Genomic DNA, 20,815 nt, shown 5'->3' with positions numbered 1-20,815 from the left:
AAATATCACTCATATGAGAATATCAATCTTTAGAAGATGATACATTTTGTTTAAATGGTGTAGGAAAATATGGAGAATCAAGTTTAGTGCATACACAGTTTTGGAGCTTATCATCAACAATAATGGTATACATGTTGTTATAGATGAACTTCACTATGTAATGAATTGTTGAAAGAATACTGCACATGACATGTAGACATGGTCATCCTAAGAGAAATGGAAATTTCAAGAACTTATGATGTTATAGTGATATATCATAATAGATAAATTTGAATATTAATGGATTGGAATAATTGTGTCCATACTATTGAAAGTGTGCAAATCTAATCATATAAATAAAATCCTAATTAGAAGTAGAGTAGGTAAACAATAAACCGAGTGAATAAAAGAGGTGGTTTGAGCCAACACAGTATACATGGGACCAATATTGACCCTATACCTAAGGTTAGAATCAATTTTCTAAGGGACGCTAAGGTAGAGAGGGGAATTGAAAGTTGACGACCTTAAAATCTTAAAAGGGTTAGAAATATTATATAAAAATGGTAATTTAGGAACAATGAAAGGTTAAGAAATACATGTGAAGGGGAGAAAATATGTGAGAAAGGAAAATATAAAGAGATCGTGTTGAATCAAGGATTAATAGGAGATTAAAAGGTCAAAAACAAAGAAAAACCTCAAAACAAGAAAATAATTACAATGAAGGGAATCGTAAGGGATGCAATTTATGTTATTATAGAACCATAGAGCCAAATCATATGTGGGGTTGATTTAAGAAAACTTAAACCTCACTATCCAACAACATTTAACTTAATTATAAATATTACCTTGAAAAATTTAAACACAAATAAGAAAAATTTAAAAATACATATACTCTAATTTATTTATTTTCCTTACACATTACAAATCAAATCTAATCAAAACCAAAATGTTAATTAAAGGACATGTATTTTATGAGGATTGCATTCATGAACATCAAATTTGTATGTCCTAACAAATAAATTATACATGATATGAACATCAAATATTATATAGTATTATCATTCTCAAAGTCAAATAATCTCTAAAGCATTATATTTTATTAATAAAAATAATATCTCAATTATTATCAACCAAACTCGAAGAGTCATTTAAGTTTCAACATGAGTAACTAAAACGTGAAATAGAAGTAATAAACATTTTTTAACCGTCTTTTGATAGGGAACTCTAAATTCCAAGACTGGTTTCCCATTGCTTACGATTGTACTCATTCTATCAATCGTCTTCATAATAGCTGGCTTCTTCCAAGGCACTTACACACTTCAAACAAACATAATTTATTTCGATTTTTATAATAGAATACAAACATAATCTATTTCTATTTCTGTAATAGATTTATTCTTAGAACTGGAATTCAGAAGAGATGGTGATGCTTCTTGCCATGGCTTCCTCTTCTTATTTCTTATCTCTCTTCTTCTCATGGTGTTCATGGAATGCAAACCCACCACTGCCCACAGCAGCAGCTGCAGCAATCTCCTCCTCTATCTTGTGCCTGTGGGCATTCTCTGGATCCTTCTTTGCCTTGTGCTTCTCATACTATCACATCACAAAACCAGAATGTGAGCTATAAAACAAACAAATTCAGACATAAATATGCTAGTTTGCATATACCCATTGAATATATACCAACACATCACATACTATCACATCAAATGCTATGGATCTTTCTTTTGCTTTATGCTTCTCATACCATTATATCAAATCAAGAACCCAAGTGTTTATTTTATTTCCAATTACACAAATTCAAAACATGAGATAGTGGTCAATTTTTGTGGTGAATAAAGCCCATGAAATCAAAATTTGGAATCGACTAGATTGAAGAGCCTTAATCATTAATTTGAAATCAAAATTCATAGAGAACATCCTTCAATCTTGTACCTTTAAAACCTAAAAACAATAACTTGACACATACTCAGTGTGAATATATCAAAGAAAGTAAAAATACCAGTGCAAATCCTCCAGCAGCTACGGCGCCTAATTCACCAACATGCTCCAAATGCTTGTGGTGTTTTTCCTCGTTTCTAGTCTTCTCATACTTGTCTTCACCACCATACCCAGCGCCCACTTCCTCCTCTTTCTTGTGGTGAAAGTGATGATGATGATGCTCAGACATCCTGAAACAAAAAGTACGGATATATACACAAAAACCACTATCTACGATGAAAAATATGGATGTATACACAACAAATACAAGTCCTCAAAACAGCGGCAGATAGCAATTTCAACCGAGGGATCTGATGACTATGGGGAGATATACTCTGTATATATAACCCCATGGCAGTCCCGTGTGATGAAAGTAACCGCGTTTTGGAAGAGGTCTTAACGACTTTGTGATAACAACGCGCTTTTGATTGTTTATGTGTTTATTGAGGTTGGATTAGATTAGAGAAGTTACTTACACGGGGAAGGTAGGTTATACCAGGTGCTTGAAATTCCACGCGCTTTGGTTTTCATTCATACTTTTGTTTTTATTTTCCTTTTTATATATTTTTAAGAACGTAATATTCATGCCAGATTGGAATTCTTGGTATTTTAAGATTTAAGTAATGCTGATGACAGGATTCATGTGAAAGAATCTAGATAAATATGTAAGACTTATAAAATTTTATTGACTTTATAGTCTTATTATGTAAGTCTATGATAATATTTTCTATGAAATTGAGTTTTTAACAAATTTATACTAAATGCTCTTCTAGTACAATTTGATGTAAGAAAAATAAAGGGTGGTGCTAAAGAGAAAAATGGAGATTGTTGTGCAAAGATTTAAGATTACAATTTCTATATATCAAAATTAAGTATCAAGGTAAAATTAATTATAAAAGTAAATTGATGAGAGTATTGGCAAGAAATGTTTTAAATTAAGATAAGTAAGGGAAGGGACCCTAACCCATTATAGATCAACACATATAATGTTAAAAAATAGCTAGGAGGCTTATAGATGAAGACTTCAAAGCACAACTAACTGCATAACCATACACACGAAATAAACTAAAGAGCTCACCAGTTTAATAAAGTTTGATGAAAACTTAGGACAGAATAATGACAAAAAAAAGATAAAACATTATCACAAACACAAAAGAAGTCATTGATTAAGTCCTACTCTTTCAGAAGCTTCTTCAAATTTGCTTCCTGATTCTGATAGTAGTTGCAGTCTTTCTGGCATTCTTCTCTTTAATAGCTTTCTTCTTAGCTCCTTTCTCCTTTTGTTCCAGTTGTGACCATCTCAATCATAGCTCTGTGCATTAGGCTATTGTTAATCCTAACCAATTGCTCCATGGCCTTTGCAATGCAATAAATTTTCTTATATTTCTTACATCTCATCCATTCCTAAGGATTTTCTAAGTTCTTAAGCATAACACTAAGGTCCCCTAGTTCAATAGAGAAATCATGTTAGTTTTTCTCTTTGTTTGTCACACTTTGTCTCCTTGTTCTTCTTTCTCATCTTGACCATTATTCTTGAGAATGTTTATTCCTTTTTAGGGCTTCTCCCGCATTGGTATTATAAGGTGGGGGAGTAGGATAGGGGATTCCTAAGGGTTTTGTCAAGATTTTCATCCAATATTTCCTTACTTTTCTCTTCATTAAAGGTGTGTTTCTTAAACTGAGATTCTTTATCTTCCTTGGGTCAATTTTTTACCAAAAGTTGAGCCTATCTTTATATAGCCAATGCGATCTTAGTGAATCTCTTAGATCTCCTTTTCTCAAAGGAATTCAAACATATTCCTTAACATTCTTCCCATCCAATAGGTATATAATTTGTGAAGGGTAAGAAACTATTAAGATACTTTCTTGTTTGGTTCTCATAGATTTTCCTTTGTCCAAGCTTGCATTTTTTCCCTGGCAGGAAAAATTACAACAAATTTTCTTTAATTGTGAGAGTTCCATGAGGAGTTTTTAGAGCTAAAAAAGACCTTTTGTACTCTCCTTTAGGGATCAATTCAACTCAAGGTATTCAATGAAAGGCTTTAGACATCAGTGGATAAACTTTTTAACATGCATAATGTCAAAACCCCTTTGTGTCCTAGGAAATCCCATCACAAAATCCATGCTTACATTTTCCCAAGGTCTCAAGGGAATAGGTAAGGATTGGCATAGACCTGGATTAGTAGCTCTTCCTTTAGCCTTTTGACAAATGGTACACGCTTCAACAAACTTTCTAACATCAACTTGTAACTTGGACCAAAAATAATGTCTTCTCACAAATTCCAATATTTTTATCCTAGTCCAAAGTGACTAGACATAGCCCAACTATGATTTTCTTGTATGATATTTGTTCTCGTAGAATATTTAGGGATCAAAAAATCATAAAACTCATTGTTATATTTGTCACTCAAATGAAGGTATACTTGATATACTTCTTTGAAGTCTTCATCTAGTTGTATACATATCCTTTAAGGAATTCATTCCAATATTTCTAAATTAGGATTTTTGATATGGTGAGTACACTTCTACTTAGTACACCTCCAACCTTGTTTGAAACTCCTTTCTTGTGCTTGATGGTAAAAGGTATATTGTTTTAGAGATTCTACCCACTTCATATGTATATGGCTTAACTTATCTTGACTATTGATGGATCTCAAGGCCTGATTGTCAGTATATACTAAAAAAATAATTTTTAACAAATAGTGTCTCAATTTCTTTATTGACTAAACTAAGGAATACTTGTCTAAATTATAGGATGAGCACCTCATTTTTTCCTCATTTAATTTTTCACTAAAGAATGTTATGGATATTCCTACTTGAATTAATATTCCTCCTATGACCACATGACTAGAAACATACCCAGTTTAGAAGACCTTATTCAAATCATTGAATGCAAGGATATGTAGTTGTACTACCTTTTTCTTGAGAAGTTCAAAGGAATCATCTACTTATTTTTTCCAAATGAACCTCCACATTTTGCCCCCTTCATGGTGTCTAATATGGGTGCACAAATCAAACTAAAAACCCTATAAATTTTCTATGAAATGTGGTTAATCCATGAAAAGTTATGACATTGTCGATTGTCCTAGCAGTAGGCCAAGAGAGAATGACATTTACCTTCTCTTTATCTCTTTTCAGAGTACATTTGGAGATGAAAATTCCAAGGTAGGTAAGGTCCTCCTACATGAATGTGCATTTGTGCATGTTTATCATCAACTTCTCCTTATGTAATGTTCTTAAGACCATGCCTAGATGCTCCAAATGTTCTTTTTTGGTTCTACTTAAGATCAATATGTGACCCCAAAATATCTTTTACTAACTTCCCTATGAAATCCTTGAGGACTTCATTCATGAGCCTTGTAAATGTACTTCGGGCATTAGGCAACCCAAATGGCATCACTTACTCATATAATCCTTCATTTCTTATTGAATGCTATTCACTATTTAAATCAATCTTTGAAAAGTATTTAGAACCCTCCAAATAGTCAAGAAAGTCCTCTATTCTGGGCATTAAGGATCTATATCTTATTATGATTTTGTTGAGGGCCCTTGATTCTATGGAAAGTCTCCAAGTACCTTCCTTCTTTGGTGGAAAAATAATAGGCACTGCACATGGGCTTAATCTTTTCCCAATCAGCATTAAATCAATTAATTTTTCTACCTTCTTTGCCATATCTTCATTCTGATGTGGGGCTATCTTATAGGGTTGTTTGTTAGTTAATTTAGCTCCTAGTATGAGGCTAATGTAATGCTTAATCTCCATCATGGATGGTAGACTCCTTGGCATCTCATCTACAACTATTCCCTTATACCTTTCAAGTATGGAGGCTATTTCTTAGTTTACCATAGGTTATTCCTTCTATGATTTCTTTGTCTTCATTGACACACTTCCTTATTTGACATTTTTGATGTCCATATTTTCCCAAAGATAGAATACTATATGTTATCTTTGGTGATAGGTATCAATAAAAAATATGGTCCCTTCTTTCCTTTCATTTCCTTGAGAAATTCCTTTCCTTTCATCATCATGAGTTTGGCTTCTTTTCCTTTAACATTATCTTGACTTCCTTCTATTAGAAGTAACAAATTTATGACTTTACCATACTTATTTATGGAGTAAGTTTTTCCTAACTCCATCATGTTGTGCCTTCAAGTCTTATTGTCATGCTCTTCCAAAAATAAGATGATAAGCATCCATGTTGACCACATCAAACAACAACTTATCCTTGTAGGCTCCAATCTAAAACTCTACCCATGACTTCTCTTCTACAAGATTTTTTTATCTTTATTTAGCTATGAGACCTTGTATGGGTATGGGCAAGGTATTCTTCTTAATTTTAGCTTCTATACCATTTCTAGGGAAACACAAAATTTAGTTGACCTAGAATCAATCAAGACTTTACATCCCTATCCTCTTGCTTTACAATTTATCTTGAAGATTGAATTCCTTCCCTAGTTGTTGGTACTTTGAGGAGTGTTCTTTTCATCATGAGTCTCTCTTCTTGTTCAAGATATCCATAGAAATTAGGGGTGTTGGTGTAATTGAATATTACTAATTACGCTTTACATAAGTTTACTTATTATTATATATTTTCATAATATTTTTCATCTAGACACCTAGGATTTTGCATTCTATTTGAGCACATGGTGTAGGGGAAATTCACTTGTAGATAGTTTTTGTCTCACGCCTCATTATTTGTGAGCTCTACCTTTGTGTCCTTATCACACTATCATCCTCTCATTGGTGCACATGTTGCACATACCTTATTACACAATGGAGGATGGTCCACTTTAGTGGATATGTGGTTTCACCTTGCATGGTTGATAACTTAACTCGATCATGTATTTCCTATATACTGAGGCACTTCTACATGTATTGTATCTAAATATTTGATTGTCTATTATTTTTATCATCAATGAATCAATTCATTTGAGGATCATATCATTTTTTCTCTCTTGTGCTATCAATTAAGATTCTAGATATTGGTATTTTCATTCTTTTCCTTAGGAAAAGTTTTACTTGGTATAAGAGCCTTAGAAATTTTATTACATAGCCATTGGAGAGTACCATTTTCTCATATTTTGGAGGCCTAAAATCTAGATTTGGAATATTAGCACATCTTGTGAGCATCTTGAGAAAGATCTCACCTCGACATTGTGTCCAAGTGGTCATTTTCATGTTTAAAAGAAAATGCAAATTGGACTTGGTAACCCGATCTACAAATTTGGTAACATTTTTAGAAATTTTTATTTTCAATTTTTTTATTGGGATCTGATCTCATTTGATTTCATTGCATCATTAATTTATTTGACTTTTTGGGGCATATTTATGTTCTACAAAAAATATGCTGAAATGGCCTTTGTGTTACTTCTCAAAAAGAGGGTCTGGACAGTGGAAACTATTCACAACTGCCTTGGACCATCACCCAATAAATCCAAGTAGTGTAATCAAAGACTTCAAATCCATGTGGATGACATTCAACTATGATATTCTTCATTATTTCATTAGCACTTGGCACTTTTCCTTGTCCTAGAAAAGTCATTGGGCCTTGTAGCGATCTAAGGTATCATCATTCAACATGATCTTCAATTTGAGAACACACTATGCTACATTCATCCTTCTAACATTAGTTGTTTAGGATAGTAACTCAGACATGAAAAGTCCTATTAAATTTATTCATCCATTTACCTTGATCCAAATATTGGATCATTTTCCATTCCAAACTCTATTTGGCTAGCATTTCTTATGAGTTGAGTAAGACATTGACTCACCTCTAGCAATACAAATCCATTGACTTATAGTGAGTTGCATGCATTGAAATCGATCTAAACACATATTCTCTATCGATCTCCAAGAAACTATGAACACAATTCACTTTGATCCTACAGGTGGTGCTAGTTCTCCTTACCTTATTTGATATGTTGAGCTAAGTTGGACCAAAGTGATGCAAGAGAGTTCGAGTAATTAGGGCCAAAGGCACACCTAAATATCAAACCATCATGCTAAGTAAATACAATACAAGAATAAGACAAAGAATAACACCAAGAAGGGAGGGAGGGAGGGAGGGAGGGAGAGAGAGAGAGGGAGAGAGAGAGAGAGAGAGAGAGAGAGAGAGAGAGAATGATATCTTATTGATTCAACAAATGATTTGCAAACATGCCCAACTATAAGGCATTTTAGGTTGTGGCCAAAAAACTGACTTACAAATTAAAAATCAAGATCCATGATCTCACTATCGATTATGGCTCTATATGCTACTTCCCTAAACTAGCCCTCCAAAAAAATCCTTCTTGACCAAAGCCTAAGACACCTTTATTTATACTTGCCAAAATGGCTTATCGAAGATTATAGATCTTCACATTAGAGAAGGCCAACCACATAACATCTGCACACATGTTCCAATGCATTATCCTTACATTAAATGCATAAATTAAAATTAATGAACAAGTTGACTCACAAAAGATCGAACGCAAGAGAAACTAGGACAAAGAATGATGAAGACATGACCGAGCATTAGGCAAATGACCACCAATCAGGCTTGTCCAATATAGCACTCAACAAATACTGTCACTCGGAACACACTAGAACTTGGCCAACATTAGAATCAAACTTAGTCAAACTACAAATCAATTGAAGCTATAACTTGGCCAACACTAGAACTCAAACTCAGTCAAAGATGCGACTTGGCCAACACTCGAACTTGGAAGAATATCAAAGACACAAAGGATAATAAAGCAACCTAGGATGCTCCTACATCAAAAAACTATGATTAAAAGAAATGATTCTACTGAATCATGAAGGTGATACAATCCAAAATGAATCCAACATAGACTGAGAAATGTATGTAGCATCTTCAATTGGTGTGTTCTTCTGATTTACCAAATGATCATGGTAATCTATGGTTCTTATATTCTTGCTAATTCTCTAGTGCAATAAATGTTCAATCTCTTCAATTTTCTTCTTAAGATAATCTCTTGGTATAAAAGCTTCATCATCTACCTCATGATAGTCATATAAATTAGTAACATTGAATGTAGGAGATATATCCATGGCATCAGGTAACTCAACTTCATATGCATTACCACTATAAAACTTCCTCAAGATTCTGCAAGGACCAAACTTCTTCATTTTCAACTTATTATATGTACCAATAGGAAATATAACTCTTTTAAAATGAACCATCACATTGCCTCCAACTTCAAAAACATGGTTTCTTTTAGACTTGTCTACATTATCTTTATACGTATGCTTACTTTATTCCAACCTCTATTTCATTTCCTCATGCAAAGACTTCAAGACATCAGTAAACACTTCTCCTTCATCACTCCTCTTCTCTTCCCCATCAATATGCCTGAAATATGATATACCTCTAGGTTGCACTCTAGTAATAATCTGAAAAAGTATTTTCCTAGTACTCCTCTTCACAAAATTGTTACATGCAAACTCATCTTGTGCTAGTACCATATGTCAATTACTTAGTTTATCCCAAACTACGCATCTTAGTAAATTACCCAAGCTTCTATTTGGTGTAGAAGCATGTAAGGGTGGGAAGGAAACCTAAAGAATTTTTGTTTTTTTGATGGTCTAACCAACCATGGAGGGAATAAGGACTAAGAATAAATTCCCAAGGTGTGATTAGGAAAGATAAGTATATAGGATTTGGAATATGAGTCAAGTTTTTGACAAATATGTCCAATTAGGTAAAATTTCTTGCAAATTTCTCTAAGAGGAAAAATATGAAAAAATGAATTAAAAGGAGGCAATAAGTGTGTAATGGTGGCCCTTAAGTTTCCTAAGGTTATTTTAGGAGGTTTGGTAATATACTAGCCAAGTTTGAAGACCCAATATGCAAAATTGCAAAAGTTGTCAAAAAGTTGCATTGACAACTTTGCAATTTTTGCAAAATTGCTTGACAACTTTTTATGTAGTTTTGGAAGAATGAACTACTTGGGTAGTTATGGTTTGAATTGAAGGCTAGAATGGATCATGAAGTCTATTTGAACCTTTTCAAGTCATTTCCAAGGGTTGGATAGTTGGATGTATGAACAATACCTATAAGAGAGCAATTTTGTGAACTGGAATGTGGTTTTGGAGGATTGAATAGAGGAATTGGATTTTAAAAATGACTCTTTTTTTTATGGAATAGAGTCTTGAACTTTGAATCTATGCATAGTTATTTTGGTTTTAATCTTTTTTTTGTTAGGGTTTAGAAAATTAATTGGCTCTAGTGTTCTTGTTGTCTAGTTTTATATTGCCAGCATTAAAATGACTATGGCTTGAGTGTCCTTTGTCAAAACACCATGGATCTTGGAGACCAAGAAATAGCCTATGTAAATAGTGTACATATTTATTTTTGGGTTTGTGCAAGTCAAGAAGCTTATTTTTCAAGCGAGCCCTAGGCAAGCAATGTAAGCTTGAAAAGGTGCAATGAAGGCTTGGATTGGAGTTTGAAGTAGAATAGTGGATTGGCATGATCTAGTATTGAATTGGAAATGAAGGATTAGAGTTTCAAGGGTTTAAAACTCAACGGAGGAGGTTGGGAATGGAATTTGAAACTAGTGGTGAAAGAATCATGTTCATTGCCTTTGAAAACCCTAAAATGGGGTTTTCTAAAGTTGTACTGTACAATCAACCCAGGGGCCTAAGACCTAAAAAATATTTAAGGTTAGGTAATAGTGGATAAAAATCCTAAATACACCCAGGGGCCTTGTTAAGTTTTTTTATTATCTATTCCACATAATTCATTGTTAAGTCTAGGTAATACCATTTGGCCTTACCAATGCACCAAGTACCTTCATGAGAGTCATGAATGAGGTCTTTAAAGAATACATAGGGGTATTTTTTGTTGTATACCTAGATGACACCCTCATCTTTAGTAAAACTAAGGAAGTGTGATGCTAGCAACATAGTAGTTGGGGTAGTTTTGAGCCAAGGATAGATCAGTAGTATTTTTCAGTGAAAGGCTTAATGAAGGCAAGACAAGGTACTTAGCATATGTCCTAGAGCTCTATGCACTTTTCCAAGCCCTCAAGAAGTGGAGGCATTACTTGTTTCCCAAGGATTTTTTGGTCTTCATAGATAACCAATAATTAAGATTTATCAATTTACAGGAGAAGCTATGTGTGAGGCATATCAAATTGATGGAGTTCTTGCAATCCTAAATTTTCATTATTAAGCACAAGAAGGGGACACACAATAAGGTAGAAGATTCTTTGATCAAGAGGTTTCTGACAGTGCAAGAAGTCAAGTTTGAGAGCATTGGCTTGGATGGATTCAAAGACCTATATGAAGAAGACAGTGATTTTGGAAAGGCCTACAAAGTATCTACCTAATTTGATAATAATTTTCATAGTGACTTTGTAGAATACACCTTGCAGAATGGGTTATTTTTCAAAGGTCAATAATTATGTATTCTAAGGGGATCTATGAGGGAAAATTTCATACAAGAGAATCACAATGGGAGCATGAGTGGGCATTTTGGTCTTAATAAGACTTTATGCCTTGTAGAGAGGCTCTATTATTGGCCTAAGATGTAGAGAGATGTCAGGAGGTATGCAAAGAAGTGTGGCATATGTCAGAAGGAAAAGGGAACTTATTCAAATGTAGGGCTCTACCAACCTCTACCCATTCCTAATAGGCCTTGGGAATGCATTAGGATGGACGTCATAGTGGGATTTCCAAGGACTAGAGAAGGGATGGAGAGTGTATTTGTGGTAGTAGATAGGTTCAAAAAAATGAGCCACTTCATACCATGCAAGACAACATATGATGCAAGTAATATTGCCAACCTATTCTTCAGAGAGGTGGTTAGGATACATGGGTTACCAAGGACCATAGTTGTTGACAGAGATGTCAAATTTATGGGGCACTTTTAGAAAACCCTATGGAAGAGGCTTGGAAAAAATCTAGCACATCGTTCCACCAACCATTCTCAAACAAATGGTCAAACATAGGTCATCAATAGGGTTTTAGGCAACCTATTAAGGTTTCTCACTAAAGAGTATGGGAGAATTTGGGAGAAAATCATTCCCTAGGCTGAAATTGCATAAAATGATAGCAAGAATAGGACACCAGGGTTAAGTCCTTTCCAAGTAGTGTATGACACTCACCCAAGAGGCATATTGGAACTAAGGGACTTACCTTCACATGACAAAATTAGTGGGCATTTTGATGACTTTGTTCAGTCAATGAAGGAGGTGCATGATCAAGTGAGACAAACATTAATGGAGGAAAATTTAAAAATGAAGGAAAAGAAAGATGAGGGGAGATGGGAGTTACAATTTCAAGTGAGAGACTTGGTGATGATTTATTTGAGCAAGACCAGGTTACAAAATGGAATTTCTAGAAAGTTGTCGGTAAGGAGAATTGGGCCATGCAAAATCCTTGAGAAGTATGGATCCAATGCCTACAAGATAGATTTACCAAAGGAGATGGCTCTCTCTCCAATTTTCAATGTTAAATACCTCATACTCTATAAATTTCCTAAGATCGATGACATAAAGTATACGGAAGAACTAAGAAAGGATGTCTCAGATCTACAAGTACATGAAAAGAAGCAACCACAGGTTAAGAAAATTTTAGATTCTAGTGTGAAGAAGAGTACAAGAAATAAAGTACACAATTAAATTTTGGTGAAATGGATGGATTTACAGAAGGCTGAGGCAACTTGGGTTTCTAAGGGTTATCTTAAGAAGGTTTGCATTAGCAAGGAGTTCTTATCTCTAGCACTACCATAGGTTTCTCTTTGCAAGGGGAGAATGGTGCAAGAGCACCTAAGGGTAGGAAGGAAACCTAAAGAATATTTGGTTTGTGGATGGATTGACTAACCATGGAGGGAATAAGTACTAATAATAGAGTCCTAAGGCATGATTAGGAAGGATAAGTAGATAGAATTTGGAATCTGAGTCAAGTTTTTGATAAATAGGTCTTATTAGGTAAAATTGCTTGGAAATTGCTCTAAGAGGCTAAATGTGGGAAAATACCTTAAAAGGAAGAAATAGGTATATTAGGGTGGTCCTAAGGTTTCCTAAGGTTATTTTAGAAGGTTTGGTAATATACAAGCCAAGTTTGAAGAGCCAATGTGCAAAATTGCAAAAGTTGTCAAAAAGTTGCATGAACAACTTTGCAATTTTTCCAAAATTGCTTGACAACCTTTTATGTTTTTTTGGAAGAACCAACTACTTGGGTAATTATGGCTTGAACTAAAGGAAATAATGGAGCATGAATTCTATTTAAACCTTTTCCAACTCATTTCCAGGGGTTGGATAGTTGAATGTATGGACAATACTTGTAAGAGAGCAATTTTGTAAATTGGAACGTGGTTTTTGAGGATAGAATAGAGGAATTGGATTAAAAAACTGACTATTTTTTATGGAATAGAGTCTTGAGATAATTCTTTGAATCTGTGCATAGTTATTTTGGTTTCAAGATTTCATTTGTTAGGGTTTAGAAAATTAATTGGTTCTAGTGTTCCTACTGTCCAATTTTGTATTGTCAGCATGAAAATTGCTATCACTTGACTGTCCTTGGTCAAAACACCATGGCTCTAGGAAACCAACCAATAGCCTATGTAAATAGTGTACATATTTATTTTGGGTTTTGTGTAAGTCAGGAAGCCTATTTTTTAAGTGAGCCCTACACAGGAAATGTAAGCTTGGCAAGTTGCAATGAAGGCTTGGATTGGAGTTTGAAGAAGAACAATTGATTGGCATGAGCTAATATTGAATTGGAAATGAAGGAGCAGATTGTTAGGGGTTCTCAAATAAAAGGAGGAGGTTGGGAATGGAATTTTAAGCTAGTGGTGAAAGAATCATGTTCATTGCCTTCGATTCCCCTAAAATGAGGGTTTTCTGAAGCCGTACTATACGGTACACCCAAGGGCCTAAGACTTGAAATATATTCAAGATTAGATCATAGGGAAAAAATTCACAAATACACCAAGTGACCTTTTTAAGTGTTTTTATGATTTATTCCACATTCCTTGTTTGTAGGAGGGCTAATATGGGCTCTTAGGGCTATAAGGGCTAACTAGGCAATTTCGAGATATATATGTGGGAAACTTGAAAAAATTATGCAAAATGGTGGGAAATGGGTCAAGCATTATGGAAAGAGGGTTTAACCTTAATTTTGGGCCTCTTGTTGCACATAGTGAATTTTTTGCATTCTAGGTCAAAGAATACATAGTTGGTGAATTGGAGGTATATTATTGGACTTGAATTGCTAGGAGAGTTTCATGGAGAAAGGAGATTGGGAAGGGATTCTCTAGCTTAGGGTTAGGAGAAGTAACCCTAAGTAAGCTAGGAGTATCTTGGGAAGAGCAAGAAATCTCTTAAGTGAAGAAGCTCCCCATCACTATTAAAAACATCTATCTATCCATTAGTCTATAGAACTAAATTTCAACTTAGTATCTATTTTCTTCCAAAATGTATGTTAGAGATAAATAAAAAGCTTGCTACCTTTGTCAGAGATAATGCTTCTCGAAAATCCATGTAATCTAGCAACCTCTTTGAAGAAAATATTTGCAATATGTATTGCATCAGATGTCTTCTTCCACAGTATGAAATGTGTCATCTGAGAAAATCTATCCACAACAAAAAATATGGAATTATACCCTCTTATTATCTTAGGTAAGGAAAGAATAAAATCCATACTAATGTCACTCCAAGGTTTCTCAGGAATAGAAATAGGTGAATAAAATCCAATATTTTGACTTACTTCTTTTGCAACTTGATAAATTCCACAAATCTTTACAAGCTTTTCAACATCATTATACATTTGTAGCCAATAATAATTGTCTTCAAGAAAACTCAATGTCTTATCAATACCAAAGTGTCCAACCAAACCACCATAATGCTTTTCCTTAATTAACTCTCGTAAAAATTCTTGGTATACATAGCCGAATCCCTTTGAACAACATATCTTCTTGGATAAAATACTCATCATACTAACTCAATTGATTTGATAGATTTGGTGCTCTGCACTCTCTCCAGGCCTCAAAAAAATCAGGATCAATATCATACAACTCCTTCATCTCATCAAATCCAAGAACGTCGACCTTCATCTCATTCAACAAAGAACGTCTCCTACTCAATGCATAAAGAACATGGTTAGTGGCTCCAATTTTATTCTTTATCACAAATGTGAAACCTTGCAACTACTCAACTCACTTCATACATCTTTGATTCAACTTATATTGACTTCCCAAGTACTATAAAGCCTTATGATCAGTATACAACATAACTTCTTTAGGAAGAAAATAATGTATCCACTTCTTCAAAGTTTAAATAATAGCATAGAACTCTTGATCATACATAGAATATTTCTTCATAGAATCATTCAACTTCTCACTAAAGAAAGTAAATATAGGTAAAGCCAATGTAGGTAACTTGACAACCTTTTGTTTCAAAGTCTCAAAACTCTTCTCTGCACCATGTGTCCATTTGAAATCCTTTTTATCTTCTCTCATTTTTTTAGTCATAGCATTACAAAACAAATTACAACCTTCTCAGTATCCATCTTCAAATGATCATTTGAAATCAGAAATCCCAAATACACAATTTCCTCTTGCATGAATGAACACTATTTCAAATTAATCAATAAATTATCCTCCTTCAATCATTGTAATAGTTGTCTAATGTGCTCAAGGTTTTATTCCTTAGTCTTCATGAATATCAAAATTTCATCCAAATAATCTTAGCCATGAATCTCTTTATAACCTCATTCATCAACCTTGTAAAAGAACTTGGTGCATTATTTAAACCAAAAGGCATAACCAATCATTCGTACAAACCATCTTTATTTTTGAAAATAGTCTTCCACTAATCACCCTCTCTGATTCTTATTTGATGATAACCACTCTTCAAATCAATCTTGGTAAAGTATTTTTCTCCACTCAAACAACCCATTATGTCATCCATCCTCGACATAGGAAACCTATATTCACTGTTATTTTGTTAATAACTTTGGAATCTATTACATTCTCCATTCTCAATTCTTCTTACATGCCAATACACTAGGTACAAAATTTGGACTCAAGCTTTCTTTGATCAGACATTTATGCAACAATTCTCACACTTTCCCATTAAGTTCTTCATTCTCCAATAGGTTTCAATCGATATGGTACTTCATTTGGAAAACTAGCTCCATGAATCGAATCCATACAATGACTTATACTTCTCACTGGTGGTAAACCATCAGCAATGTCTTCTACAACAAACCTTTTGTATTCATTAAGTGATTTCTCAATTTATGTTGGCACTTAGCTTACATTGTCTTCTTTTTTTATCACTCGGTGAATACTTTCTTGTTTCACTTAGCCAATATTGTCATCTATCACTCGGTCTCTAGGAAACACAACAAGGCAAATGTTGTTCTTCCTAATATATTTTCCAAATTATTTCACATTAACCATACAAACTCTAATAGTAGTACAATCTAGCTCATCTAGAGCTCCAATCAAAGGCAACAATGTTTTCTTTCTTCCATTCACCTAAAGAGTATAGGGTAAGTGCAAAAAAATTTATGGTACCAAAAGGGGGGTGTAAGATGCCACTTTTATGATGAAATCAACAATTTATGAACTTTGATGAGAATTTGAAAAAAATTACACTAAAAGTTTCAAGATGTGACTAAAAAAAAATTTGTAGTCCTTTGAATCTAGTTTCTAAACTACTGCTATTTTTTAAATGGTGGATTTTAGGGCTCTCAAAATGGGGGCCACATAAAGTAGTACTACTTTTTTCAAAAAAACATAACATAGTGCAAAATGTAATCCCACTAAAGTCCTTTTTCTTTTTTTTTCTAAATTTTTTTGAATTACTCTAGTCAAAATTTATCTAATACCATGTAGTTTATCCCTTTTTTTTTTGGTAATTTTAAAATGTATATTTTTTTTTTACAAATTTTGTAAGTGAACACATCCCAAAAATGTGAAATATTTGTGTTTGCCCCCTTAAAATCATTGAGAACTAATCAAAATTCAAAAGTTTTTTTTTTAAAGTGTGTATAATGGAGTCTAGTTTCTAAAAAATTAGCTTGTTGCTAAATCAAACAAAGGAGCTAAAATCTAACTCCCAAATACTACATGTTGGATTTAGAGAGAAAATGGACATACAATGAAAAAAAATATAGTTGAAAGGCTTAAAATAGTCTATATTCAAAATAAATTATATTGTTACATAACTAACATAGAGATCTACAATATTATATAACCTGATTTTCTTGATATTCAAGCACAGTGAAACCTGATTGAGAGAACAAAAGAAGAATCGTGCATTTTTTGTATGCTTGCTCAAAATCATGTTTGAGACTAGTTTGAAATGACCAAACCAATGGGTTGAATATCCAATGCAAATACATGTATCCATGTCAAGCCTTAAACTCAGGTGAGGCATTTTACAATACTAAGAGAAAAGAACCTCAAGAAAGTTGATACAATATAGGTGTAATTGAAGCGTTTCCAAAATATGTTACTCAAAAGATCACACTGGAAGGTTCATTGTGGTCAGAAGAACAATATTGATTGTGCAACTAGGGTAAAGGAACACTTTGTACAAAGTTTACAAGTACTCTTTAGCAATAATTGTTCATTTTTCAGTCAAGACCAACAACACCACACACTAAGGAGAAAGTTAAGCTTGGAAAAAATAAGTCAACTTTGACTATTTAACACTTTTAGTGTTGGAATAAAACTTAGTGTGTGATGTTTAAACCGTCAGAACAACACATAATTCAACTCCCACATGCATTGGCACATTATTACACCACTGAAACCCCTTTTGCCAATTTCTTATTCCAACTACCCATATATACTAGCAAACAACTCATGATCTATGTTGATAGTGCAAGGTAAGTCGAGAGAAAATAGCAGCATGTGAAGGTTATCATAGGTATGTTTTTATATTGTTACTCCCATCATAATAGAATTAAATGGAAATAGGCAACCTTCACGTTATTCAGCCGCTGCTTGGCGACGAGGCCATGAGCTCATAGGAGGTGGTAGAACGTGAAAACCTATTCAAGCAAGCCCAAACCAATTACATGTCAAATCTCAAATTGACGAAAACTCCTTAATTCCCTCTGGCTTTCAACTTGATGGCATAATTGTCACACTCAACTCATGATCTATGTTGATAGTGCAAGGTGCGTCGAGAGAAAATAGCAGCATGTGAAGGTTATCATAGGTATGTTTTTATGTTGTTACTCCCATCATAATAGAATTAAATGGAAATAGGCAACCTTCACGTTATTCAGCCGCTGCTTGGCGACGAGGCCATGAGCTCATAGGAGGTGGTAGAACGTGAAAACCTATTCAAGCAAGCCCAAACCAATTACATGTCAAATCTCAAATTGACGAAAACTCCTTAATTCCCTCTGGCTTTCAACTTGATGGCATAATTGTCACACTCTGGATGCCTAGCCCGATGCATAACACGGTGTTGGAGATTTGTAGAGCTATAAGAGAAAATTTAATCGATATTGAATATACAACTGAAATAATGAAAGCCTCCTGACATCCAATGTATAGATACCCGTCAAAACTAAACATACTTCTTATTTAAATTTCGACAACGTGCTATTATTGCATCGATTAATGTTAATTGAACAACTATGATAACCATCTGCGACCGTAGTGGGACATCGATTAGTGCATTAGTTCAAATAGGGAATGATGTTCAATACCTCAAGTATGATCTCTCAGAGGTGTTTCCCCACAACCAAAACTAACTTCCCCCTCTTCAACCCAAACCACCCCCTATCAACATCAAATGAATCCCTAAAAATGGATGAGTTGGTAGGACATCTTCGCCACCTTTCAATGAAAATTTCCACCCTTCCTTTTCGATGTTTATTTTCAAGCCATAACCGTATATTTTTACTGTCATTCTTCAGCATAACTGACACAGTTCTTGTGAAAACCAAAACCCTCTTTCTAGTTAATCCAATAAAAATGAATTGATAGTTATTCCCCACTAATTATTCCATTACTAAAAGTATAAGGCTATCGGTTTAATTAGTTAATCCACGTGTCACTGAATCTACCATTTTTTCAGGTTATGGGAAAAGAGGTTGTGACATAAATGAATGGCCTAACAAGTCTAAGTCAAATTTGAAAGTGTGTGGTGGAAGGATGAGGAATTAATACATATAATTCATATAATGTTATGTTACTAGATAATTCATAAAATCAAAACAAATTTGAAATGTCTCCTTAAAATAAATCATAAAAAGAGGCCCGAACAAGTCAAGAAGATTCCACTTCTACATTGAGAAAATGAAAACCTTCCAAGAGTGATGGGGTCACTTATTTAAGAAGAATAAAAGTTTCAAAATTTTCACTAAGAGAATAACTCTCATGTGAAATGTATAGGGAACCCCACATACCTTGGTGTAGAATATTTCAAAGGAAATACACGGATTGAAATGACCTCAACTATATTTTAGCTATTAGAAACTTAGTTATAGGTTTTGTTCTTTGTAAACTCCCTTGGGAGAGCCATAGTTTTATTATAGGCCACTAAATGTGAAAAATCAACAATTTTGAAAATGCTTTACTAGGTTGACTTGTGGACTTATGATAAACCTCTTCTAGAAATTGAAGGGATTACAAAGTTTACATATAATATTAGAGTATCAATTGGATGTAGGGGTCCAAGATGTGACTAGTTTCTCCCTACATGGTTAAAATTTGTAGTACTCTCTCTTCCTAACAACCTTTAACAACCTTTGACTAGTACTCTCTCTTCCTACTTAAAACAAATATAATCAAAATAAGGAGTTAAAATGTTGTGCTTGAAGACTAAAGAATAGTAATAAAAAATACAATTTTCCATTCTAAATGTGATCCTAACAATCTAAAACAAGTCATTGATATTATGTTCACATTTATTTGTGTACTACCCAATGCTAATGCATTTTATGGAATGTCATGCATAAGACAATATTCATTGTCAATCACTTGTGCATGATAGGATTTAGCAGTCCATTAAGATGTACATTATGCAATTGAAACATAGATGCTATTAACTATCTAATCGTAACATGCCCCTTTGGACTTAGATGTTGGGAATAACTAAAACATGTGTTTGGGTGGAAATTTGTAGTACTCTCTCTTCCTACTTAAAACAAATATAATCAAAATAAGGAGTTAAAATGTTGTGCTTGAAGACTAAAGAATAGTAATTAAAAATGCAATTTTCCATTCTAAATGTGATCCTAACAGTCTAAAATAATTCATTGATATTATGTTCACATTTATTTGTGTACTACCCAATGCTAATGCATTTTATGGAATGTCATGCATAAGACAATATTCATTGTCAATCACTTGTGCATGATAGGATTTAGCAGTCCATTAAGATGTACATTATGCAATTGAAACATAGATTCTATTAACTATCTAATCCTAACATGCCCCTTTGGACTTAGATGTTGGGAATAACTAAAACATGTGTTTGGGTGGTTTGGGCCTTGTTAGTGTTAGATATTTTTTCCCCTTTTCAGCCCATCATTGATAACAGTTCTAAGAAATCTTCAATGGGCTATAATATATCATAGGTGGGTTAACACTACAAATTTGTAATTAAATTTCATGCTAACCATTGCCATTCTAGTGAAGTTTTAGTGATTCCCCATTTTGTCATTCAAAAGTTCCCATGTTTTCTCCATGTGTCCCAACTTTCACATCATGCATCTTTTGGTGGTTAACAAAGTTGATGATGTAAGACAAGATAGATAGCTTGCTTAGTCGTTAACTTCTCAAGGACTTTCTTAGGATTTCTCCTAGCCTATTAGGGTTCCCCTTGATACCCTAATCCCTAGAGGATCTCTAATCTATCCTCTAACTACTCCCTACTG

At 33.8% G+C, this 20,815-nt stretch overlaps 1 protein-coding gene across 1 annotated transcript; it reads right to left on the bottom strand.

Annotated features, from left to right (window-relative positions):
- Positions 1-1,054: 1,054 nt before the first annotated feature.
- On the bottom strand, positions 1,055-2,281 carry LOC149550510 (uncharacterized). The gene is made up of 2 exons (XM_089793510.1): positions 1,982-2,281; positions 1,055-1,572 (listed from the first exon to the last, which is right to left on the bottom strand). The coding sequence occupies exons 1-2, from the start codon at positions 2,147-2,149 to the stop codon at positions 1,432-1,434; spliced, it is 309 nt and encodes a 102-aa protein (XP_089649636.1). The 5' UTR covers positions 2,150-2,281; the 3' UTR covers positions 1,055-1,431.
- Positions 2,282-20,815: the final 18,534 nt, after the last annotated feature.

The sequence above is a fragment of the Cupressus sempervirens genome, chromosome 7 (genome assembly GCF_028749045.1).
Source record: "Cupressus sempervirens isolate cs-2001-9-10 chromosome 7, ASM2874904v1, whole genome shotgun sequence".
NCBI lineage: Eukaryota > Viridiplantae > Streptophyta > Pinopsida > Cupressales > Cupressaceae > Cupressus > Cupressus sempervirens.
Note: the sequence above shows the minus strand (reverse complement) of the source record. Positions and strands in the feature narration are given on the sequence as shown.